We start from the raw sequence: 27,731 nt of genomic DNA, 5'->3' as shown, positions 1-27,731 counted from the left end.
AAATACAATGTGTTCAGTTTACTACAGTTTTACTCCAAAGTTTTAAATGTGGATGACTACTTTGACATGTGTTTGCTTACAACACCAATACCATTAAAGTGATACTGATGCCAACAGATTACTTCATCTGATATCTGTCATGTGAATAGGAGCATCCTGTTTCAAATGAGCAGACACCAGAGGCATGTAGCCATAATTTTGAATGTTTTGGTGGCGTATCAGCATGCTGAACTGCCAACTCTGTCAAATACACCGCACTTGACTTCATCACACCACAGATTGCACGGGTTGTAGCTGCTGTGGTAGTGGGGCCAATCACAAGTTGCTTTAAATTGAAGAATGCTTACACATGGTCATTTTTTTCTAGATCTGGGTACAAAAAGGATCAACTGCAGATATTGTTTGACTAGTCGCGCCACCAGACAATCAGAGATCTCCGCCTTCTGATAGTCTGGGGACACTCCTTTCTAAAGTGTGTTTAACACACCGGCGAAAACGGCCGGCAACAAAGCAACACCTCTTGCATTTTTGAAAAGGACACGCCCTCCCGGAAATGTGCGCTCCCCCTTTTCTCGTCTGCAGGGAAACAAACACACAGAGAGCTTGAAAATGGATGCCGAGAGATTTAACTCCATTTTATCAAATGTGTGCTCAGTCCACAAGATTGTGGAAATGAAGGACTTACAGTGACTTTATTTAAAACTTTTAACGCAGTCGGACTATGTTTACAAGCACAAGAGTTCAGCGAGCCACCGAAGGACCGCCCTGCAGATTTACTATTGGTTCTGCAACGTAGGGAGTTTTTTTAAACTCTGAAATTGTATCCGCTCATCTAAACACAAAATCCGGGAGAAAGACATCAGTCTTTAGTTAAGCAAAGCGTCTAAAGACTGACTTGTGAGTCTATTGTTTGACTAGAGAAGTCTCGATACTACTTGGTACTGAGTTACTTTGGTTGATACCTTATATCAGCCATGTCCAAAGTTCGGCCCGGAGAACAATCGAGGCCTGTGGATTGATTTGAAATAGCCAACGACTTGTCTTTCAAAATGCACTTCATGTGGTCTGCCACACATTATTGATTAATCAAGCAAGTTGACTTTGTATTTTTTCCATTTTTCTGATAATGGCAGGACTATCATACAGTTTGCAGACATGCACCAAGAAGGAGCAGATGGTAAACAAGCAAATGAAAGGTAACCTAACAGCAGATTATTTCCTACTGGGTAACAGACCACAGCAAAGAAGTGTAGAGTCGAAAGTGTGGGCAGTCGCTTTCAGGAGCAGTGGAAAATTAAATACTTCTTTACTGAAAGACAAAACAGTTGCAATTGTCTTTTCTTGTTTTTAATAACCCATATGATGCGAGACACAGCTGGCCCCTGGGTATTTTCACATGATCTAATCTTGCCCCCATTTACAACAGATTGCTCTAGTAAACATATAGTTGGAAAGGTTAGAAAATCATTGTATTCTCCAGCATCCTACTGTATCAACTTGGCTCAACTCTTCATTACAGCTGTATAATTTTTATACTAGGTTTTCAAACCGAGGACTCTATTCCATCAAGGGGAAATATTCAGCCTGACATATTTGGCATCTCTGGCTACTTTGATGATACTTACCCATGCATGGCATGGAGTGGGTGTGGCTCATAATGGTATCGCCCCTCATGGTGTCTCATGTCAATTGGGATGGGCGTGTGAAACGTTGGGAAGAGGTGGTGGGCACCTGTGAGTGCAAAGAAGAGAGACAAATCACAAATTTGAAAATAAATACATTGAATGATGACACTTTTCTTAAAGCTGGCAAAATAAGAAGAGTACTGAACTAACATAGACCAAGACAAACAAATATTAAGGCTGAAATAAATGCCTGCAACGCAGCATGACATGCAACTGTACCACTTTACAGTTCCTGTAATCCGCCAGTAATTGAAACCGTCTCCACTTTGTGTGGCTTTTGCCCCAAGAACTGTATGTTCATTAATGGCTCTCTATCCAATAAGACCAAAGCAGGGTTTACACAACGATGAATGTGTTTTTTATGTGTCAGACAAAGAATGCATGAATCCACCATTTCCTGCCATAAATGGTCTGATGGCTTGAGGGAAGTCTCATTAGGACAACACAGCCGATCCTCATTAATTACTGTGATTACAATGGCTGAGAAGGAGGCGTGATTGTCTTGATTGAAGGAGGAAGAGAGCTCTAATCATAGACAAAAGCCTACTAATTCTCCTTAAGTTTCACGTTTGATGCAGGGAAATAAAGCAAAAACAACACTCTGAATAACTTCTAACCCAGAGAACATTCAGTTGCGTGTTTGAGTGGTTGTGTGTAGAGGGACAGTGATAGAGCGCACAGTGCAGTGCGGCTCCCTTGGGTCCATCCCTAGTTGCTATTGGGATTCTCTGGCTGTACGGTCCAGTAAACCTGGGGTGGCCTGGGAGCACAGACCACCAAGGTTAAAGGTCGAAGCACAGAGAGAGCAGATCATTATCTCCACCTGAGAGGACCACTGGGACTGGGCAATGAAGGGGAAATGGGTGCGTCGTTTCACACCAGTGTGATGCCAATATGCCACATATTGAGGATGTCTGAACCGAAATGACAGACTACCGAACTGATAGACATTTAGGAATAAGAACATTTTTTTTACAGTTTTAATTCAGTCAGTACAACAACAGATAATTATCTTGATTCAATTCCACTTTGGCAGTTTTTTTTCTTGAGCGCTGTTAAGCTACTGTCAATGAAACCCAACACTTCCTGCTAAATTTTCACATTAAACCTGGCAGGAAAGGGATTATTTATGTCCATTCAGCCACTGGTGGGATTTTAATATGGATACAGAGACTTTGCATTTAGAGCCAGTGTTTTTCACTGTTATCACAATGATTATAATATCCTTTAGATTCTCTTTTCCAGGTCTGCAATTTTCAAACACCTCCCTGTTTGAGATGCGCCTTGCAGGGCCTAACGTGCTGCAGACAGTGCTGTAAAAACAAGGTGTAACAAGACTCTGTGGCTTCAGGCTATGACAGAATGCTCAAAGTTGTTTTTAGGTGATGCCATTTACAAAGGCAGACATTACTGCTACTTAACCCTGATTGAGCCTTTTGTTATTGTGATTCAGGCAATCATCATGACGTTGTACCATCTTGTTTTTAGTTAATTCTGATGGGATTACACACGACTGGGAGAGAAGAGTTCCCCTGAGGGCAGCCCTCAACTGTGAACCATTTGACTGGTGTGGAATTTGTTTAAGAACAAGCATTACCCACAATGACTGTTTTCCCTTTGAAAACATACCATTATGACATTTGATGAAATCAGGCATGCAAAAGATACAGTAGATTATGGCAGGAATTTTGTTCAGTTGGTTAATTCTTGTTTTTGTGAGGTATCCAAAAGGTTCCTGAAAAGATTTGGCGAATGGACTGTTCTTTACTTATCAGTAGAGGGGGTGGCTGAGGTGTGCCTTCTTTTTCTTTCTTTTAATTCTGACCCTTCCCAAAGCTACAAATATTTTTCCTTCAGCCTCACTAAGTGAGTGGGGGGGAAATGCATGACCCTCCCTCCACCATAAAATAGTTATTAGAGTTTAAAAACTCACCTTATCATATTTGAAAGTTAAAGCTGAAGACAAAATCCTGGAGTTTGAAAAAAAAGCCCTGGTTTTTCACTGTTGTCATGCATGCTGCACACTCTAAAAAATGATTCACAGCCTTAGTGGATACCGCTTTAAATAAAGAAGTTTTTCAACACAAAAAATTACATTTGTTTCATTGAGATATTTTAGTCAGTTGGCAACTTATTTTCAGAAGTTGGTTGAAAGTGTAACCTTCATTTTTTCAAAAGCTGAACCAGTAGATTATATTTTGAGTGTCCATGCATTAATGGGCAAATTTTAAAATGTCCCTATTTTTATCTCAGATTTGGTTATGTATTTTGTCTGACTGAAGCATTCGTAACACATGGTGTGCCAAGGACTGTTGGAAATTTGAAAATCAACCAACGATAATTTCTGCTTTTACAGTTTCTGTCTGTGATAAATCATGTAGTGTCTTTTTTTGTAAGAAAACATGCATGTTTTCTTAAAAAATCAGTGGTAAAACAAATACAACCACCAAGTTGTCAATCAATATAAAAAAACATAAGCCCATCCCCAGTGCTTAAAAAATTGTTTGACATGCCTCCCTCTTTTTGCACCACCTCATAAATAAAGAACAGTCCCTCATGTCTGCATTTTTTTTTTAAAGACTATACGTAGTTGCTGGCTAAGTAACAAAATAACATACTAGCCATAAAAACAACTGATTTTTAAAGTTGAACTTAAAACATGATTAGTACTGCCAGGGGACCTCTGTCTACTGGGATCATTTCAGCAGGAAATTCTACTTCAGAAATTACCAGGGCAGATTAGCACAGCAGTAAAATAAATAAATAGCCTGAACAACTTTACAATCACTGGATGTCTGCAGGTAAAATAAGTCTCAAACTCAGTATGTTCCACTGAACTCCCAGAATAGTGAAAATCTGTGATGCCAAAGTGAGTTGTAAAACTCCGTTTGGTGCCACATGCTCCTTGCCTCCTCTCGTCTTTGAGCTCACAGGCCCAAGAGCTCTGTGTTTCTATCAAGATCTACGCCGCTGGATCTCAGCCAGTGACCCTCCCATGCTTTTGTGCGCAAGACAGGCGGCCAATTCCGAGTCAACTTGTGTGTTACAAAGCCAAAAGAGGCACCCAGTAAATGAGTGAGAGGGAGTGAGAGCTGGGAAAAGGAGTTTGAGCTTTGTTTCACAAGTGGAGCCAGAAGTTGGGGCTTTGTCTGAGAGGTGCCCCCTGCTTGTGCTGCCTGGCACATCTCTGGTGGAGAGGGGCGGGAGGGCACGGTACAAGGAGACTAGACTAAGACAAAGACAGCAAGGTTGTGCTGGAAGTCAGGCCAGCACTGTAGCTTCATTTAGACAAACTGGAGAGTTGACCAATTAAACTGTCACACTGCAGGACCCTTTTGTTTTTTTTTTTTTAATTAATTTTTTTGGGCTAAGAACTCATTACTTTGCACTTGTGTTGTGATGTATTTTCTTTTGATAAAGTTTTGGTTTCCACAGGTAGGGCTCTTAACACCCTTTTTTTAGCAGGGGTTGTTTATATTAATGTATGCCTTTCTTGGCATCTGCCTAATCAAAAGCCTCCATGAATCATGAATGAAAACTGCTGATGGAACATGGCTGTTTATTGATATGAAAAAGTTATAGATTACCACAAATAATGTTCAGTCCACTAGTGAAACACATGCACAAACACACTAAAACAATGCGCACCAAACCGACGCCTCAGAGGCCGATTTCCTCCCCTGCCCTCTCTCAGTTTGAGGCTGCTAAATGTGAGGGCGATAAGGGCTGAACAGGCCCTTCCATCACCCAGACAGCTGCATTGTCTCCTGGACTGCAGGGACAGCTACCGACAGGTACATGGCCAGGACGATTCACACGCCTCAGTTTCTTGATTTACTGCGTGCCTGTCCCCTCTGGGTGTGTTGGCATGCAGGGTTACTCCACCCTGGGCCTCATACTGTATATCCAAAACAGTGCTAAGGACTGTTCAGATGACATTAGCACAACTTGTCTCAACATTTGCCATAACATACTGTGACACTGAGATGGAGCACAAAATGATCAAATGAGTTGTAAAATCTTGTCTTATAGTACTATGAAGCATTGTGCAGGATTTGGGAACTGATTAATCGCCAAAATCATGGATCTTTTGCCAAAACTGGACTTCCTGAAATGGATTTCATTGTCTCAACAGTGCCTGAAATCACTCACCCTCACTGACAGAGCTCTTTTTAACGCAATGCTAGTTTGGATCTGAACACCCACTAAACGATGAAGCCCCACTTTTGGGTCATTAAAGATCATAAGGCATATTTTTGGACCAGAGAAAAATGTTCATAGTCCAAAAAAAACCCCTCTTTTTGTTGTGTCTGCACTGTAAGAACTTGTTCTATTAGTACAAAGAGATCCTAGAATACCCTTTTGAGGAACTTTTTTGGCTCCTGTTTCAGAGTAGGTACTTACCCAGCACAAATAGAAACCATGACTGATGTAAGTGTATAGTCATTGGTTGAACACAGCCAATGCACCGTCAACTGCTAATTTTAAAAATCCTTGAGTAAACAACAGACAACACAAGACACAAACAACTGGACGGACAGTGCGGTCCAGATTTTACTGAGCATATATGCGACATTGGAAATACGGGATTTTGACTCAGCAAAGCTAAAGTGACGGTGCTATACGAATCGCTAGCCAGCTTACAATACGTCACATGGAGTTGGCCGTGCGAATGCAAACAGAAGCCCCTTTTACACCAGCTCTTCAAGGCGGGAATATCACACTGTTATTCCACCTCACGATGCTGTGTAAAAGATACAACTGCGGAATGGGGGGACAGGGTTGTCTCACCTTTAAGCCAGCATCGGAAGTAGTAACAGTGCATAAAAGGGACAGCTGGCAGGGACAGAGGCCAATGCTGTTGTGTTACATATCACGCCAGTCACACCTCTTTTGCTTCCGCTTTGCATGCATGCTGTCTATAATACACACAGGAGCGTATGATGCCGCCGTTGTTTGGTTCTGTGTAAAAAATCAGAAGTGGCATAAGGAAAGGACTTTGTAGCTGCCCTTTAGAGAGATAAAGGTAAAATGTGTGAAGGTATGTAGTTCTTGGGGGAGCTCCACAGTGCGCAGGTCCTCTCAGGGAGTCCCCAGAACTTTTTGGTCTGTAAACACCTGATAAATTGTACCATTTTAACTATTACTAAATGTCCATTGGTGTTTTGTCCTTTTCAGCTATAGGCTATGTTTTACTTTCAGATGCTAATTTGTAAAAACATGGCAAGGGCTCAAAATGCAGTTAAGTGCACAGTGTACTAAGGGGCTTTTGTGCTGATATAATCATATATCATAAATCATTCCAGCCCACAGGAACCTTTAACTGGTGGTAGTTTTCAGGCACTGTATCTGCTCTGATCTCTCATAACGTGTTTTAAGACTGAACATATATTTGCCCCCTAGCCCCCATGATGAAACTCCAGACGTGCCAAACATCCTGCCACATCTTCCCCTCCTTTTTAGTTTGCATCTTAAAGCCCCAGTTTGATCTCTCACAAAAGACAATGCCAGGTGTTCGATGTTAACAAAGGCCCCTTCGAGTCTCATGACTCAGAGACAGAAGGGGGAAAAGCACTCTCTCATTATGTCCAAATGAAGCCCGAGATCAGGACCATACTGAAGTGGAGAGTGGAGTGGGCTCATGTCTTCGAGGAAGTACTCAACGATAATAATAATGCCCTGAGAGGCCAGGCAAGGCCAGGAATAATTTTGAGGAAAAAAAAAAAAAAGCCTTTGTCGTGCTTTGAGAGAAAGGGGCAGTGAGAGACAGTGAGAAAGAGAGAGCGAGGGAAAGAGAGGGAGAGGGAAGCACAGAGAGACAGAGAGAGAGAGAAAGAGAGAAGTGAAGAGCAGAGGAGTAGGGGAGGTGGGGGTGCTCAATTCAGACAGGAAATTCCAGCAGAAAGAGTTGGCTTGGATCCTAACTACACAGCACCGTGCCAACGGCTATACACAAATGCTCATGTGCATGCATACACACTCACACACTCACAATTACACACACAGATACTGATTTGTTCTGCAGTTCACTCTCAGTAAGCAACCGTCAAGAGTGACTGAGACAAACACAGATGTGTTACTTTGAGGTTCAACAGACATGTCTTTCTTAAACACACACACACGCACACACACACAAAACACACTACAGCAAGTGTTATGCCCAAGGTTAATAAAAAGTGTATGTTTGGCCTAATCCAGGAATCCTGTGCTACACACACAACACGAAACCTGCAGGTTTAGTTTGCAAGACGTCGCTTCCTCTAGGGCAGTACATGGGCGAGTGATGGCGACAGAGGGATTAGAGGCTTACAGAAGAGCACGGAACCACTGCCATCTATGAAAGGAAGTCTTAACAGAGTGGCTCTTTACTTTTAACAGCCCTCAGGGAGGGTAAAATGATACCTTTTTTATTGATCGGGGGATTTTGGGCAGAAGGTAAGTGGATTAGGCAAGTGGTCTCTGTAATGACACAAGATGGTTTGAACGGAAATTCATTAGTCCCTGTGAACTCATGCAAAGTCTGTGTATGTTATGATGTACACATCAAACACTTGCTCCCTGGGAAGACTAACACAGTTGTTTTCCAGAGGTTTTGAGGCAGTGCTGTAAAGAGGGCATGGTACTTGAAGCTTGTAACTTTTTTATGGCACATTATGAAATCACATGTTTAGATTTCAAATAAAACAATGGCCATTAGTCAGTAGTAGGTGGAGACCTTGTGTTTGAGCCTCAACACTTTAATTGCATGGATTGAAATGTGTCCATAGTACGTAGTGTTCAAAATTGTCAAATAGAAAAAACTGCCATTGAGTGAATGCTCAGATTCCAACTGTGACTGCTTTGTTTAGGCAAAGTTCTTCTGCAGCTACTTGGGTAAAGACAACATGTAACATTTGAGAAACTTTGCTTTTATTCTTTCATCTGATAAGAAATAGGTTTCCGATAAGAGCATATTTGCATACTTCAAAATAAAGTACCAAGTGGCGCCCCCAGAAATTTTCCCTAGGGGTGGCCATATGGGACCACTAAAGGTCTTAGGGTGGCACACCAAAACACCATAAAAGCCATAACTGAATTCGATTATGCTGTTGTAGTATACAGGCTAGATGAAAACTATGTGAATATAGAGAGTTATGGAATCGCATATTGATATATTTTGGTTTCCTATTTTATAGTAAATGTTTCTAATTGTCTGATGTGTATAGACCAATACAGGTACAGTTAACATTTCAAGTTCCACAACAATCCTGTTTTATTGTGTTATGTATCTGCATGTGTTAGGCAATTCTTTGTTCTTTAAATGGGTGGCTTGTCCTTTTCCTTAAAAAGACAAATGTACAGTAATTTGAAGGAGTGCATTGATTGTAAGTAACAAAACATTCACTAGGAACAAGCCATGTCAAGATTAGAAGAGACTGGTACCCATAGAACCAAGTTTTATTCTGATATCTTGACGCCTCCTCTGACCCCCCTTGGGGGTGCCACTGAAAGTACTGTGACTCAAGTACCACAACTCGGGTACTGTATCAGTACTAGTATTAAAGCAGGATTAATCAATTTTGTGGCCACTGGCTGAAGAGCAAACACAAATTTACATATTATTACCAGAACATGTTACCAAACAGTTGCCAACATACACTTCCAACAGACACAAACCAACACTAGCTTCAATTTAAAGTCTTGTTTTGGTGTCTTACCAAAGCTAAGTTGAACATTCACCCTCTTTTTTAGCTCTTTTGTGGGTCTCCACCAACTCCTCAGTGATATAACTGTCTCTTTAGCTACTAAATGCTCCACTATGTTCACAATCTAATCGCTAACTTTGTCTGCTGTTTGGTGCTGCACAGGCTGTATATACTTGCTAAAAATAGCTGCAAGAGACAGGGTTGATGAAAGCATAGAAGCTGAGCCAAAACAGTTAAGTTGTAGACAGTTGAACCAAAACAATAGACTGAAAGATGTTAAAATGCTTCACAGGAGCTTAGGGGAACTTTGAAGTTGGGTCATAATTCTCCATCACTACACACTTTTCAATGTACCCATTTGATTCATCGTTTATCTGATGATACTGCATTAAAAAAATTAAATTGTTGTTGCAGTGAAGTCTTATTAAGTGTGTTCTGATCAGCTGTGTGTATCTGAGTTAAAAACAAACAAACAAACAAAAAAAAACAGATTAACAAACAAACAACCAAACAAAAAACAAACAAACAGTGGGTTATTATAAGGACTTTGTGCCTGTGTTTATATCTCGTTGCCATGACGCCCCCCCCCCAGATGTGTTGTATCACCTCACAGGAGCTGTTGTGTAGCTGCTTGGGCCTCTGCTGCCTCTGTTCCTGTCCCTCTGTGTTTACAGAGCCCGCTCAGACCCAGCTGGCCTCTCTCCTCTGCGATCAGTCTCTGTCAAATCTGGACGCCGGCCTCAGCCAATCACTCCTTCGTCTCAGTGTCAACCCCACGAACCCACCACCAGTATGATCCATCACCTGGGCTACAAGGTGCTGCACTGCCTCTCCTAATTGTTCTAAAGCCTGAGTGCTACTGAGACCTTTATCTCACCTCAGCTGATATTAGCTGGTGGTACTAACGCCTATGGAGTGTAAAATAGGTACCAAGGGAAGCAGAATGACACATGGAGACTCTACATTTTTGTCAGATGATTGCGCCTCCAAAATGTCAGAGTTTCCTTTAAAAAATATTGCAATTTGAAATTCTGAAAACTTTATGATCTCAGCCCAGTTTTTCCATAGTTGCCGAAACACAACAATCAGAGTTAGGTTTTTATCTGAAGTGGTGGTATAATCAGTGATGTCCAGCAACAGCACCTGGGGATCACTGGTTAACGACCACCATGCATCACCTGGCCGGAGTGTTTAGCCGGGCTGGGTATACCCTTCATATGTTAGTGTGTGATGTTAGCGTACGGGTAGCTTAGCTTACCAAGCCGCTCCTTGTGGCAGGCAGTGGGCCTCAGTGAAGACTGATGAGGTGTCAGGATAATCAGCTTCCCTCGCAGACTTCTGATTTATCGCCTGGCCCCTTTTGAGCACAGGTGTAGGGCTGATCAAGTAATTAATGCACTCGGTTTGTTATTGTTGCAGCGGGGGTAATTTCAATTCAGTTGGGTGCAAGGAAAAACAAGATAAAACCTCAGTCTTAGTTATAGCGGGTCCATCGTGCAACACACTGTGTGGAGTGATGCTTGAAATACTGAGTTGTCACTATTATATGTTTTCTACTTTTGAAATTCATCAGAACAACTCATAGAAATCAGCTTATGTGCGACTTCATCAATCTGTTTCTCGTTGTCTCAGGTCTGAACAGCATTTGCTTGCCAGTTTCTGGCAAGTGTAAACGCCAAGTAACTTCAAACGGCGGGAACTCGGAGCTTTCCTCTGTCTTCCGTGAGCCCTTTAACCCCTGAGACACAGCTGACGGAGAAGCTGCCAGTTCACACAAAGAGCGTCCTCAGCGCCCTATGACGGCATCCTCAACGCAAGCTAAGCACCCCTCCTCTGCCACTTGTAAACAGGGCTTTTTTTCTTGAAAGGAAAGAGGGGAGAGGCAGAGGAAATAACCCAAAACACCACACAATGTGTGGGAGAGGGAGGCAGCACACATCGATCTACAGCCGTCTCAGCTGGGGGTCACCATGAGGTGAGGCGCCCCCCGGGGAGAACGCTCTCCAGGCCCAAGTGGCAGGCTGGGGAGTATCTCCTGGACGGACCTGGCCTGGTCTCCATCAAACTGCCATGCTGAGTTTCTTAGATGTGTCTGCGGTCTTACAGAATGATACACAACATTTTCCCTTTTGAACAGCAAAGACTCCAATGCTATTTAAGACACAGATGGATTTAGGCTTAACAAGGCCAGAGGTAAATTCTTCCTGAGGGACCTTTAAAATAATTCATGTTTAATATAATTCACATCCCTAAAAACATTTACACTCATCAGCATGGAGGTTTTATTAAATAAACCACTGATATCCATTAGTTTCATGGTGACATTAATAGCAGCAAAGTTTACAACAGCTCTAAAAACATGTGACCCATTTCAGACTTAACTGCAGGACAGCCAACATCCCTCTACTTTCCCTTCATGTGTGTTTGCATTACAAAGCTGAACGATTCTTAGTATTTTAAAAGTGTGGTGACAGGTGAGAATAAACTGTAAAATACATGTGCTACACTCCATTTGTACCATCTAAGATAAGGCTTATACTTACATTTGTTTATGGTGACTCAAAGGTCGACTCTCACTAAATAACTGTAAACATCCTCTGAGTGTTACTGAAGCTGGAAATAGACCTGAAAGAAATCAAGACCAACTCAGCTGACTGTTGGTGGCGTTCATAACACAGGGCAGAGCATCTTCAGTGCGGGCCCCTGCACTCTCAAGTCATCTATCCTGATAAGATAAAACGTTAAGACTTAGCTGTTTATATACACACACAAAAACGCGCACGCTCACACACCGCAGCAGCAGGGTTTTATAAACCCCCTTCTTGTCTGGCCTCTTTCTTCAGGGCAGGATTGAGCGTGGAAACCATCTCACTCTGGGAATTTGTTTTAAAGCACTAACAAGAAACAGCTGTGAAGCAGGTCAGAGGGCCTCTGACCAACTGGATTGGCTGTCAGGTGATCACCCCCCCCCTCGCAATCTGATAATGCTGCCCTGCTCTTTCTCTTTTTGTGAAGTAACCCTCATTTTAGGGTCCATGTTTTACATTGATGAAATTGATAGGGGTTGTTACATGTGATATTTAATATTTTTGAAAGGCCTCTTAGTCAGAATAACCATGGAGTAATCTATCTTAAAACACACAGTAAGGACTGAGACAAACGAGAAATTAATTACATGTAAAACCATCCCTTTTTTCAAGGAATGCAGAAGCAAAGTCTTTAGTTTGTTAGCTCAGATTGGTTGCTCATGGGATAATAAATTCACACATTGAATTTAAAAGATGCATCTGCAGAATGGTCTCCTGTTTCATTATTTTGTGGAACAGTTTTTACTCTGACAAAGGAGGCTAAGAAAAAGTGAGCAGCAGTTAACTACTGACTACTACTAACCAATTTGAGACAAGAGTGCTCCAGAGATGACATTTCTCTGTAGGCAGATGTGGAAGTTAGCCTTGCCCTGGTTCACTCTTTAAAAATCCTATGGGATTTTTCCATTGCATTATTGCAGAAAATAAGCTGATACTTACACGTTTTGTTCAGCAAGACTATCTTCAAGAATGAACATGACTTTCATGATTTTTAAAGCCTAAATGCAATCACCAGAAGTAAAAAGCTAAAGACTAAAGATCCCTACCAAAACAAAACTGTAAAGCTATGTTCGGCAGGATAATGCTCTGTACTCTCATTTGGCTACTTCTTAGCAGTCGCCTTTTTTGAGACAAATAAAAGCTTTAAAATGGGTGGGGTAATAGCTTAAGTATTTTATGTCATACAGCAAAACATGAAAGTTTCTTATGCTTGTGTTAACCTTATTTCAGGTATCAACCCAAAAACCCACTCTATAACTGAAACCATAAATTGTTTATTTAGCCTAAAAGGACATGCATCCATAGTCTGAAAATACCAAATTGTGACAGATGACACTGACCAACAAACTGAGATAAACAACAGTGTAGCTACTCTTTCTGCAGCATTTTTGGTAATAATTCCACTCTAGGTAAGCCGGCATGGCAATAAAAGCATTGTAATATCTTGGGGAACTTATGATTCAGTGCTTAAACTAAACAAATAGCCTATTGACGTTTCTTTTTCTTTTATTTATTTAGCCTAGGCAGAACTAGCGTAATTATCAAATACTCTGATCTGAATTAAATCAATATTAAATTACTACGTGCTGCAGTATAGGCTGTTGTATCACTGCAAATGGAGGCTATCTGTACTTTTTGTGTAACATTGTCAACAATATTTCTATATACTAAGGGAAATAAGTACAAACCCCTACTTTTTCTGATGAATGCTTCTAATTCATGTTAATTCAATTTGTGGTTAAACCTTACAAAGTGTAGAGCAGCATTAATTAATCCTATGTTCCTGCAGTTGTGATCAGTAAACTATGCTTGATGACTTGTTTTCCATCTGTTGTTGTTGGAGCTAGTTGGACTCTGTTGTAAGAGTCAATTGAAAAAGGACAACACCTAATGCTTCACAGTAATGACAGAGAACTGATTTATGAACCAACTTTTATAGCCCTTTAAAAGCACAGCCTTGCGTTGCTAGTTCCATACCCGGCATGACCACATTGATCAACACCTGTGGAAAGACATTTTCCATTCAATAACCCCTTCTCTTTCTTGCTATTCGACATTATGCTCTTTATGGAAGCATCCTAGTTGTTTTATACAGAATCAGTGAAAGGAAGTAGTCCCAGGACTCAGCATGGAAAGATCCAGGTCTGAAAGGTGCAGAGGCAGGGGACAAAGAGGCTGATTTCTTTACTTTCAACAACTGGTGAGTGACATGGAGTCAGAGCTGTGTAGATTTAGTAACATGTAGAAAAGTGCATGCACAGTGCTACTGGTTATTGGTGAATTTAAACAGCATCAGCTTTCCTTCCTGTCTCTTGTGGTTCAGATAGAAAAACAATAAACAAGACTGCCTGGCTTCAGGCTAGAGAGGAAGAAGTGATGAGAGTCACTTGATTCGGTGATAAGAAAAGGAAAGGAAAAAGGAAGAAGAAGAGGGCATGGAGTCAACAACTGCATGAATTCTGGGAATTTTCTGGGATCTGCCAACTCACAAAACGTGATTTTAATGTTTCTCTGCAATGGAGTGCCAGGATTACTAAACAGAGAGGCTCCTTTTTGCACAAAAAACATCATTCTTCCTGACTTGATGTCTTGTGATGCCATATTTTGTAAAGGGTTTTGTTCCAGCTGTAAAGCTTATTATTCTGCAATATAAAATGGGACCAAATCTTCACCCTCTAATTTATCAGTTCTGAATGACTCATTGCTTCACTCATTCACTCATTGCAGGGATATCTCAGTCTCCTCCCTGCAGCTAGGATGCGCTGTGAAAGTGATCTGAACAGTGAACATTTACATTTCTCTGGCTGTTCTGCAGCCTGGAGGGCAGCTGATATGTTTACTTGGCCTTAATGCAAGTATGGAAGTCAAATAAACAAGGGGCCCTATGAGTAACACATGTCGCTTTCATCAGTCCCTCGCTGGCAATAGGGTTGAAGGAGAGGGATTTGCGACATTGAAAGAGAAAAGGGGCTTGCTCTGAGTTAGTCTACATGTCTGTCTTTATTAGATTTTTTGCAGGCAGATGGAAAGGCCATCAAGCTGAGTAGTGGAAAGCTTAAGTCAGAGAGGAAATGGCAAACAGAAAACAGTTAGCCTGCAGGGTCAATTACACCTGAGTTTGTGTACAAATCAAAGAAAGTTTGCTTTTGTGTGGAGCTGTACTTGAAATCAAGCGTATCTTTGATTGTGTGTGCTCAGGTGCACACATGCACACCGATTATAATGTGGATGTGGTCCCTGACAGTTGACAGCGGGGCAGCTGAAGCCCCCTGAAGGCTCCAGAGACAAGAGCGAGTGGCCAGGACATTACTCAGCAACAACAAACAACAGCCCTCAAGATAAGGAATCATTTGTCATTGAAGCTGCACTGACAAACGGCATGCATTGTGTGATAAAATTAGCCAGCACGCCGCTTCCCTTGTGTGACACTGAGAGAGTTGAGTCACCTCGGGGTAAGCCTGTGGGGGAATCTCTTTTATCTGACAAACACTAACGTGGATATGGTTGAGAAGGGCTCTCAATCATAAGCAAGTTGCTTTGCAGTTTTCTAACTTTTATTCATGAGGGGTTTGGTTCCAGCTATCCTGTTTTAATACGTTAATTATATTTTGATAGAATAATGAGTGACACAATGTAAAAACCATGAAGAGAAATTAATCAGAATTAAAAAGAAATTAAACATTGGCTCTCTGATAACATGTTTTAGGATTACTGTGATATAAGTTTTGTGTTTTGTCTAGTGTGGCATGTGTGAACTCTGTTGGTCACACTTCATTAGTTACAGTTATACATATTCATACTGGGAATCTGTCCAGTATAATAACAGACCTGAACTGATGACTAGGGATGCACCATACTGGATTTTTTGCTGATATCCGATATGCTGATATAACAATTTATTTGGCTAATAACTGACATCGATATCGATATAAGATAAATCTATATAGATAAAGCCGCAACTGAACTATTTAATTCAACAGATTTCTGTGCTACAATAGAAGCAAATTTGCTTCATCATAAAAGTTCTAATATATGATAATTAGTAGGTTGCTATATTGTCACATGGTACAGACCATGCCTTTGTCAAGTCCATGGAGAAGATTATAGAAAGAATATGGACTGTTCATTAGTTATTTATAGGGTTCAATAGGAACAAAGCTAAGCTTGTCAAAGCTAAGCAAGGCCGTTAGTGATCACAAAAGATCTATCTGTCATACAAGAGATTTTAATTTGGTAATTGAACAATTAATGACAGTTGAAAGAACTCCTCTGAAGATGTCAATAGGGACATAAAACATAAGGGCTATATCTGCCTTCACAGCTTCCACTGTTCATGTGGAACAAGTAAAAAGAAACTTATTTTAATCCTTTGGACTGGCTCATTGTATACTGTCCCTCTGCATCTGGACTGCATTGTGTGTTCATTTGCTCTAAACTACTCAGATCTACCCGTACAGTGTTTCAGCAAATATGTCAAAACACACAAATCTCAAAATAAAAGAATCCGATTCCACATTGAGGCATAATATAATAAAGTTAAAGGCTGTTTCGAGGGGGTTAAAGCAAATGAAGAATAGAATGGAAACGGCGATGACAGCGCTACAATCAAGTAGTTGAAAACGTAGCTAAAGCATACAGGTTCTGATTAAAGCCTAAACTCCCTATATCCCTGGACCCCATGCAACCTGAAACCAGGCGACTGAGCTGTGATTAAAGAGATGAGGAGAGCCTCATTCATAGAAGAGTTGAACGCACAAAATTTGTGCATGTGAAAAGCAAGTTTTACTTCATGAAAGATTAATCTCAATGTCAGAGTCAGTGACTGACAGATGCCTTATTTTCTGCAAAAAAAAAACAACCTTTCGTTGATTTTAAATACTGTACATTTTTGTAGGTGCTACTTGTTCATCTTAAAGCCACTCTCCACCAATGTTAAACTTGAGGGTCAGTTTCCCAGTAAGGGTGATACTCACCCAGTGTTAACATCAGCCAAAACATTAAAACCACTGGCAGGTGAAGTGAGTAGTAACACTGATCATCTTTTTACAATTAAATCACAGCATTCATGTGGATACCACTTGATGTGCTCCACCTATCCAAACATCACTGCCGACAAAGTAAACCTTCTCATGGTGACAGAACAACCCGACAGCAGTAGCCCCTTTTACACTGCCAGATTTTCGGCGAATGTTGGGCCGTTTGCCGGCAAGCTGCAAGGGTTTAGACACACAGAGCCGGATTGGCGAGTTGATCCGAGGTGCCCAATTTTCCGCCTCTTGGGGTAGTCATATTGGTGGAACCTTTTTAGTTTAAACAGACCAAAGCAGCCTTCTGCAACAGGAGGGGCTGTCTGACTTGTGGGAGGAGCTGTTGATGACACCGCACATGCGAGCCACTGGCAGTGGATAAACAGGAAACAGCTGATAGCAGGAATTAGCGAGCAGCTAGTAGCAAGAGGGAAACACAAACCTGAAAGGAATTGCGCACCCTCCTTGCCCTCGCAAACGAAGAGGCCATTAACCGTCATATGACGGGAACGGTGAAGAACAGGCCGACTTATGAGAGAATCGCCGAAGGACTGACTAGCCGCGGCTTCCCTCCCACGTCACTGTTTACGTCACACACTGAGCTACACGTTTTGTTACTTGCTCACGCCCCCAAATGCCCCAAAAAAGGCACATTCTGTATAAACAAAAGTAGGTAGGCAGCATTTTGCCGCACTCCCCGATTTTGTTTTTATACTGCCAATGCTGAAAGAAGGCTGATTGGGCTTTCCTGCAAATCTGCACAACTACTATCTAAAAAGGGCTTGTGTGTGTGTGTGTGTGTGTGTGTGTGTGTGTTGGGGGGGGGGGGGGGGCTTTAGGGATTAAAAGTCAGTATAACTTGGCCTCTTGACAACTCGATTTTATATCTTTATATTTCTCTGGTGATTATTTCAACTTTAAGAAAGTACACCACTAAGTCACATTTAAGTCTGTTGCAACAAACATCATTATTTGTGACACAGATACTGAATAATGTGAATCTCTGCAATCATACCACAGACAATTGAAACTAAAACACTGTACATTCTAATTATGTCTGTATAATCTGTACTGTATTATAATAACATATCCATGTTTGGTGACCCATACTTAAGAGTTTTGACTACAGGCCATCGTACTCTGTCATTGAGCCCATTTCTAGACTGAATTACTGCCAGAGAACTTCTATCAACACACAAAGTGAAACATTTGGGGAACAAATTGAAGACAGTGTCAGTAAAGTATTTCTTACTTGGACTACAAGAGTGATGATAACAGTGGGATTTCATCACACCTCCACATTTTGGAGGGCTAAAATAAGACACCCAAAAGTGGGAGAGAGAGACATAGACTATCTCAGCCTTAGTGACGGCGCAATTGAGTGGCGACATGGTGAAACAATTACAGTGTGGAGTCACGCCAAACTCCAGGCTCCAGAGCAAATCCAGGGTAAAGACGTGTATGCTTATCTTGACTCGATTCAAAAAGAGGGGCGGGGGTAAGAACCCTTGGTAAATTGTCTCTAACAGCCTGTTTCCAGTGCTGAATTCCATTTATTAAACCTAGAAAATGTTGTTTTATATGTCTTGAAGAATCCCCAATGGGAATTTTTGCTCAGCTTTTATGTACTAAACAAATGACTGCAGACTGACTTATCATATAATTCTTTCACCATTTCATTTGGGGTTCCCTTCAACAGAAACAAACAAACAAAAACCATCTGGCTCCTTAGGTTGGAGATGGTCGTCTTGGAGTTTAGGCATTGTGGCTTTTGTTTTTGCGAGGCCTTGATTAGAAAGTATTTTCCCTTTACCCTGCTTCAAAGCCCAAATCCAAGAGCACATTGAAATTTTAACTGTTCCTGCCTGGCTCTTGATAATGATCCACATGTGGCACAGTTGTGATCTTCATCAACCAACTCTTCTTTGAGTTTTCTGTGGGGAAAGGGTGCCACATGCTGCCACTGTATTATTCTTAATCTTCTCTTTAAATGCACCACATTAAGTACTTACAGCAAACATGTGAAGTTGCACTGTATGCTGTGGTTTAGGAAAGGGGGAATGAATTATGGCTCCGGCAAAGGAGATAAACACAGTTGAGATTTTGGTGGCTTCAGCTATCACCAGCGTAGATTTTCTAAGAGAGAATGTATGCACCCAATAGTTTTCACCCATCAATCTGAATCTATCAATACTTAAACACTACTGTTCACCCTGCATTTCTCAGGTAGCCCATGAAATCTTTTCTATCATCCACACTAAAGACTGTAGTAGCAAAGGTCTGCGTACTTAGGGACAAACACACTGTGTATGGCGTACTTGTCATACATACTGCTGTTTTTAATGTAAGCCCACACACCAGTGGTGAGGTACACTTTCATAGGATGCACCTTGTCAGGAAATGCCACTGCCCTATTTTCCCTGCATCTATACCAGTTCACACTCCAGAAAAGCTGTGATTCTTTCATATTCCCCAATGGATTGGTGATAGCATGTCTTCTTGTGTGGTGTTGTAAGTGTCATAGAGGGTGAGAAGAAACATTTATCTGAGTTCTATGGATGCTGACAAGTCAAAGTCCCAGCAAGATGAAGATAACTTTTTACAAGAAGACATTTCCAGGTAAGGAGGTTAAATGCTGTATAAAAAGAAGAATCTCAGGGCAACCTCTAGCTCAACAAAAGAGTGTGGACTCCATATAGGCTGAGTCCTTTGCAGCAGCTTGGGTTCAATTCCAACCTGCAGTTCTTTGCTGCGTGCCATCCCTATTCTCTCTCCCCCTTTCCTGTCTCCCTCCAGCTGTCCTATAATAAAGACACAAAGTCCTAAGAAAATGATCTTTAAAAAGAGGGTGCTTTGGGTGAGGGAACAGCTGACGAGACTGTACTCCCAAGAAAAGTGGCAACATTAGTCATTTATTAAATGCCTAGTGTGATCTATGTACCTGACAGAGACAAGAGAAATTCTTTTACTTCAAACTATGTGGAGTGGCAATGTTGATGTATGCACTGCAACACATTTGTTGGGAACAACAGGCACCAAACCGCACAGATGATATATCCATGTCACAACGATAATGGACGGGGCCACCATGACATCACCCATTGATTTGTGGACTGCTGTTTTGATGAGTCGAGCATTTTGGCTGTGATGTTGGATTTTGGAGTCAGAAGTGACCATATTATATGACATGGTGGAGATGGATCTGACTCAAAAGAGTGTGGGGATGCTTTGCATACAGCCTGTTACTCAAAGTGGCCCCACCCTTAATTATGTAATACTTTAAGCCTTAATAAAATGTAAACAGGTGAGTTTTATAAAATTAATTCCCAGTACAGTTGTCATGAAGGGGAAAATTAGCTAACCGTTTTTTGTACCAGGCTGCTGTAAAGTTGGCTGTTTTAACATGGGGACCTGTGGGGAATGACTCACTTTTGGAGTCAGCCTATAGTGGCCATTTGAGGGACTGCAGTTTTCGGCACTTCCACGTTGGCTTCATTTTTCAGTCACGGAGGTTGCCACTGGCTTTCACGATATGAAATACTCTACAGATTTTAGCACTCCTATAAAATAGGACTTATAATGAACAGTTTAAAAAAGGAAAAAAATCAATGCAGGAAAAACAGAGAATTTGTCTTTTTCTTCTTGAAACGTGATGCCTACATTACCCACAATGCCACCAGACTTATTTAAAGGGGCCTCGTGCAGTTTTAATTATTTTTATTTTTTTTTATAAACATACAAGTATTTACATTTCATGTTACTTACCAAAACACACTGGGTAGGTTTAACAAGTGTGTTGAATACAATGTAAAACATTTACAAAGCTGATTTTTTTCTTAGTCTTTTAAATCCAGCATTGTTTACATTCACATTTACTGGCTTGCGGCTTTCGTCTTTCTTGTCTTTGTTGGTGCATAGCAGCATATCTTGACATGTTGCCACCACCTGTAGATCAGTGTGGAATCATTGGTTGGACTGTGTATCATGTAACCCATGTGCATGTGCATGCACAGCATTAACAAAATATGGACGCATTCATAGACAAACAGTTATTAGAGGTCCAAATCTCCACAGAACCCTTTAATTCAAAGGACTAGTTAAAGACAAGGGAACATATGAATTCCAGCATCTAGTGTACCCTAGTATGATGGAGAGACCAAGCAGGAGGGGAGCAATGAGTGAGTGTTTCTTCTGTACAAAACCTCTATTTAAAGCAAACCACTCTGCCATAGGCCCTATAGACACAGAGCTCTGTTTCTATAGCGATAGGCCAGCCCAAGCCATCTGATCTCCCCCTGTCAGACCGCCACTTGTCAGCTCCTATTAGGGCCAGCGGTTGCCTCTGCTTACATGTGGTACCCATCACCCCAGACCATGAGGTAGCAATCCTGCTTGGCTGCTGCAGCGCCTTCCCCCCAGGGAAACTCGGTTCACTCAGTCCTGGGATCACCTCAGGTTATATGTGCCGTGTTATGACAGCCTAATGGTGCTAGTAACTGTGTGGCAGTAGAGTGCGAGAAGAGAGAAGGAGGGAGAGAGAAAGTTAGAGAATGCAAAAGAAAGACTGAGAATAAGAGGTGTACAGCGTGTCTCACAAAATCACAATTTTAGCAATGTCTATGTTAAGCATCAATGGAGAACAGATAGAGGTGCATTAGCAGCTTTAAATTCCTGCAAAATGTTTTATTTCTTCTAAAATAAGCTCCAAGAAAATGTCACTGATAGGGAAACACAGGCTTATAAACCTAAAACTGTAAAATCAGAATACATCTTAAGCAATAATTTTATGAAGGAAAATATTTCTCAAGCAATTGCTGCTGAACATGAGCCTACAAAACCCGCTCTGTTCCTTCTTCCAGTGCAGACTCTCATGAGTGGCAAGGGCAGCACAAATTGCCTGTGTGTAAAAAGTATTGAGTTACCAGTGTGTAACAAAGGCAACAGTTAAGCTGAAACATGTATATAATCTTTCACATACTCTTTACCATAAAAAATACAGCAATAAATGATAAATAAAGATTCAAAGCTAGGCTAGTTTTGTGAGTCATTCTGGTTGGCTGTCCTGGTGTGAGGAGAAATGAGTCACACAAAATGAATACCTTGTATTATTGTTGTTACCCTATCTGCCACACAGCCAAGTTCTGGGGCAATTACAATGTCTCTACAGCTATGACAAGCTGATGAAGCTAAACACCAACCAGTCAGAACACACACACACACACACACACACACACACACACACATGCACACGCACACACACACGCACATACTCACACACAGTATTGACTTAACTTAATGCACATCTGCAAAAACTGCTCTACAGCAGTGTCCCTTGCATCAATTAGTTAGTATGTTCTAACAGTGCAATAAGACGCCATACATGTTATTAAACAAACCTTTTACAAAAATTTTCCTTACAACTTTTGGCGCGCAAACAAGAACATAAATTCTTGATGGCTTCATGTTCTGAACACGGGCATGGGAAGGTGCCGCAGCACCCTTTATGATAAGGGGTGGAACAACACAGTCTGTATACTGTTGGCTCTTTCATCATAACTAAACATTAATTTTGAATTTTGAATAGAGTATGACAAGGTGTCTGTCGGAAAATATATGAAAACCAGATCAACCAGCTTGCAGTTGCATGCCTCAGCAAACCACTCAAGTTGCATTTAAAATTTACACCTAGGTGTGTGAAAACTTGGATGCTTCACACACATCACTTCCAAGCAGCACAGAAGATCTATATAATCAGCACAGTTTCAAGGTGGACACCCAAGTTTATGATGTTGAGGAATGCCAGAAAAATATTTTTGCAGATCATTATAATGTCAAAGTAAAGTTGACCTTTGACCTTTTGGATGCAAAGTGTCCTCACTTTATCATTTTATCCTTTTAGACATTTGCATGAAATTTTGTCACTGAGTTAGCGTAAAATTGTTTTAGCGTAAATATGTGGAAATATGTTTGATGAGGTCACAAGGACCTTTGACCTTCGGCCACCAAATTCTAAGCAGTTCATTGTTGAGTCCAAGATGAAGTTGGTGCCAAATTTGAAGAAATTCTCTCAAGGTGTTGAGATATTGCATGTACAAGAATGAGACAGACAAGGTCACGGTGACCTTGATCTTAACCTATGACCACACTAATCAGTTCATTATTGAGTCCAAGTAGTTGATTTTGCCAAATTTAAAGAAATCTGCTCAAGGAGTTCTTGAGATATCTTGTTCAAAAGAACAGGAAGGCCAGACAACCTGAAAACATAATGCCACCTGTCACAGCTATCCCCAGTACAGAGGCATAATGAGATGTTTAAAATGTGTGAATTTAATCAATTCCTCTGATCTGATGTGACTATCATGCTATCACATCAGGCCAAAGTGCAATGGTCACGGTCAGCTCATAAGTCAGCTAAACTTGGTGAGAGATTTGCAATTGCGGGAGCTAATCATGGATGTATAAAGAAAACAGAGCTAATCCATTGCAGACAGGCTAAGAAATATCAGAAACTGCTTGGACAGTTTTGGAGCTGCTTTTTAGATCAATAAAATATCTTGGAAGCAGGGGACTTCCACTGCAGGGGCATAGCCAGCAGAATGGAGTTTTATGGAAGCTAATGATGGAGGGGACGATGAGCAGATGGATGATTTGCCCAGGAGACATGAGTGGCTTTAGCAAAGAGACAACTAGATGTCCAACACCATTAAAAAAACAGAAATATTAGGAATTTTGCTACATGCAGTCCAGAGAGAAATTGTTTCTGATGCAAAGGCACACTCTTTAGATTAACAGCTGATGGAACCACCAATGTAAATACATTGTAGTAGTTTTCCTGTTGTTGCTATAAGTGCATGCACAAACATAGTCATATGTGCACATTTACACTGTGCAGCACCCCTGAGCAAAAATATGTTCTGCCAAAAACACAGGCAGATTAAGTTTATGGCCTTATAGGACAAAGAAAAGCTGTGATCCTCACAGTTATGAAGCTGGAAGTAGGAAATGCTTTTTTTGCTTAAAAAAATGACTCAAAAGATCAAAAGATTATCAAAACAGTTGCTAATCAATTTTCTGTTGATTGACCAATTGATTAATTAGCTAATTGTTCCAACTCTAATTTCTTTGAGATAATCTCACCTGCCTTAAAACTTGCTCCTGGAGTTTTCCTAAATAATGTGAACATGTCTTGAGAAAAATGAACTTTTTGGCACTTGTCACATCAAGTTAAACTGCATTTAAAAGAAGTGACAAATCCAAACCCTCTGCACATTTCTTCAGACTGAATACACAACTTAACTTGTTGATGGATGGTTTTGCAGTATTCATAAATCTGACCCTATATAACTTAGGTAAATATTTGCTCATGTCTGTAATTACCATGCAAGCACCCAGTCTGGATGTTAATTACCAGAGTTTTTTTATGAGATGGATTTTGCATTAAATGTTCCAGAAGTTGGGATGATTTTATGAAGTGATTTCCAGTCTGTAAAGGGAAAGAGTCCCCAGGGTTTTGGCAGTTTGTGCCAACCCCCCTCACCCCTCATCCTTCAGGCCCAGACGCCTATAAGTCTCCACCAGTAGAGCTGGTCTGGCCTCACGGAAGGAAATATTACTTGGAGCGGAGCGCTAATTGGCAATAGCCCAGACACCCCACAAGTGTTAATGAACAGGCACAATGGCCACAGCAAAGAGGGAGTGAGAAATCGAGATTGAGGCTAGGGAAGAGGGGGTCCAAAAATCACTGAGGCTCTCTGTGAGCCCTCACCCTCTGTCCGGGGCTTAGGGCTACTTCCTCCTCTGTAATTAAGGGGTTATCCCCCTGCACAATGGAGAAATTAAACTGTAAAACCACGCTAGGTAAATTACTGCTTTTCCTGGGAGTTAGAGGAAGTGTCTTGATATGTAAACAATACCCCCTCTTCAGCTGAGTACCCTCTCCCTCTCTCTCTCTCTTCCTCTCCGTCACCCCCTGCCTCCCCCGCCTCCCTCTTTGTTCCGTGGGAATTTCAGATGGGACAGATTCTCTCTAAGACTACAACTCAATAAAGAATAAGAGGAATAAAGAGGATTTACAGTACCTTTATCGCTTAAGCATCTCAAACCTGTTTTGCCAAAGCTAACACTCAGAGAATGTGCACTCATGGAAAAAGCATACGCAGATACAAACACATTCTTGCCAGAACACATGTTTATGAAATCTGTCTTTCACTTTTTTGCATTTATTACAAAGTCAAGATGGTGACATATAAATATTATTGCAAAAACAATACAGAGCTATCTGCAATGACATTGAGCGTGCTTGCTGAAGATGCACTTTGCCACAACATGCAAGACAACACAATCTTTTACCATGGCAGTTTACCTTATAATCTCTGATAAGACCCAAGTATCCATTATATTTTTTTTCTTGCTTGGATTTTTTTTTTAAACACATCAGATTCAAACTCTATTCAAGCCTAATTTCAGCTAACTGGCAAACTTAAAGGGAGAGATGAAACACAAGGAGAAAATTAATAAATGTATGTGATGGTAAACAAAAAGTTGTCACACATTGACATATATATTCAACAGCTACAGAAAAAAATGAACCTCAAATCACCTACATTACGTGGAAGGTTATCAACAGAAGATTACTGCAACAATTTCATTCCACACAACAAAGTTCCATAACTTTTCCCAAACTTTCAATGACTTTTCCACGTTTCCCATGACTGGGAAACCTGTATATTCACACTTAGGACACATTCACACTAATTTTCATTTGAAAATGATCTATGTGCACACAAGCCTTTCAGAACCATTTTAGAACATGTCTCTGTCCATACTAACATGCATGGAAATACGATGACCATTAACATACACTAGGCATGCGTGTGCTGATGTAAATAAGAAGCAGATTGTCTACTCTACTACGGAGATGATGAAAAATAAGACAAAAGATTTCTTCGCTAAACCAGTGATGAGAAAACTGTTGCTGAAAGTAACATGAGTATAGGGTACTCAAGGCAGCAGAAAACAGATTGGGAGTTATTGCAAAGCAAATACAGTGACATATCAGGGCAGTACCAGAAGTATTATCTATCACCTGAGGTAGCCATGGCAATGGGAAAGAAGTACCAACACAAGGAGGATGAAAACACATTAAGTATGTAGGTCTAGCAACATGTTTTGGCTTAACACATCGTGACTGATAAGACCCAATTGGGTAGCAAATGTTGGTATCTGCGTCATTGTCACAAGTCTCCATTTCCGCCCATCCAGACTAAAACTTTTCAAAACTCTCCATTTCAGGGGTTTCCAAACCCCATAGTAATGTGGATGCTAGGCTAAAATGTAGCATCAGTTACTATTATTAAAACGAAAATGCAGTAATGTGAATGTAGCCAGAGCTGGCTAAATTTGAAAATGCCTTCCACATTATTTTCAGGTTGTTTTCATTGAGCTCTCTGTCCACACTGAAAAGCCTTAACAGAAAGACAATTAAACCTCTTCCCCTTCTCTCAGTCAGCAAAACAATGAAACAGTCAACATCTGGTAAAAAACGGGACAGACTGGTTATTCTGCTGAGTCTCAGCTGGTTAAAGTGGTAGAGAAAAATGTCATGTGTGTATGACAGGCACAAATCTAGAGTAAAAGATGCGTTTGCAAATTTAACCCGCTGAAGCTGGATTTAAAGTTGTATTAAGGGGTTACGGTGCAAAGAAGAGTCTTATACTGAGTAAGACACACTGTCACTTGTGTCATTGAAGTAAATGAAAGAATGTTAACAGTTACTATGGGGAGTATAATTAAAGCAAAATATAGCTGGATCATATACAAATATCCATTTAGTCCTGTAGTGGTGCTATCGACTCACTGAATTATAAATCAAAACGAGCACTGTGGATATCTGAGGCAGGACCACAGTTCACCCCTTGCGTCAAATTTAAATAGGCTACAGCTATAGTGTGGATGTACTGTAAGAGGGTATTACTGTACTTTGTGCATTGTGAAAGTACGTGAATGTCAGTACTGTACAGGGCTGAAAATAATGACAGTTTTCTTTATTGATTGATCTGTTCTGACCAAGACAATTTCCCAGAGCCAGGGTATTCTCATATTACATATTTTGTTTTCAGTCTAAAACCAAAAAGTATTCAATTTACAGTGACATAAGAACATGGAAAGCAAAGTCTTCAATTTGAGCAACTAAAACCAGATCCTTTTTGGCATTTTTGCTTGATAAATGACTAAATTGTAAATAGGAATTATAGATTTTATAATTACAGGTTTTTTTTCATCTACAGTATAACTGTGTCTCCTTCTGAAACAACTTCTACAATTGATTAGACAGACTTTAGAATGCAAGATGATGGTGGTCAAACTGACAGACAGTCTGCTTGCAGCACTGTGAATGTCAGATCCATGTCTGTCAGAACATGTCAGTATTCACCGTTGCCAAGGGATGACCCTGCTGCTCTTTGAAGCCAGAGCCAAAAATTCTCAGGCTTAGCTAACACCGTTGGGGAAATCACCTGGCAAACAAAACACAACAGGCTTACACGCTATACTAACACACACAGGCTTTCATTCAACAAAGCCTTTTCATTCGTAGACTGTTTATTAGACGGCCGCCTCCTTTAACTTACGTAACGGAGCTAAAGCACAGTAATGAACCTTGTTGCCGTAATCGCAAAATGAGGAGTGTAATTATATCTTCATGGAACAAAACTTTAATTCAACAGTTATGGATGTTTATTTGACAGT

At 40.8% G+C, this 27,731-nt stretch overlaps 1 protein-coding gene across 1 annotated transcript in view; it reads right to left on the bottom strand.

Annotated features, from left to right (window-relative positions):
* Positions 1–27,731, bottom strand: part of gli2a (GLI family zinc finger 2a) — a 110,883-nt gene that overhangs the window by 46,344 nt on the left and 36,808 nt on the right. Inside the window, exon 3 of the mRNA XM_033617777.2 lies at positions 1,626–1,731. Coding sequence (XP_033473668.2) covers positions 1,626–1,731 — 106 coding nt within the window. The remainder of the gene's footprint in view (positions 1–1,625; positions 1,732–27,731) is intronic.

This window comes from Epinephelus lanceolatus, chromosome 14 (genome assembly GCF_041903045.1).
Source record: "Epinephelus lanceolatus isolate andai-2023 chromosome 14, ASM4190304v1, whole genome shotgun sequence".
Taxonomy (NCBI): domain Eukaryota; kingdom Metazoa; phylum Chordata; class Actinopteri; order Perciformes; family Serranidae; genus Epinephelus; species Epinephelus lanceolatus.
The sequence above is the reverse complement of the archived record's forward strand: the minus strand, read 5'-3'. Positions and strand labels throughout refer to the sequence as shown.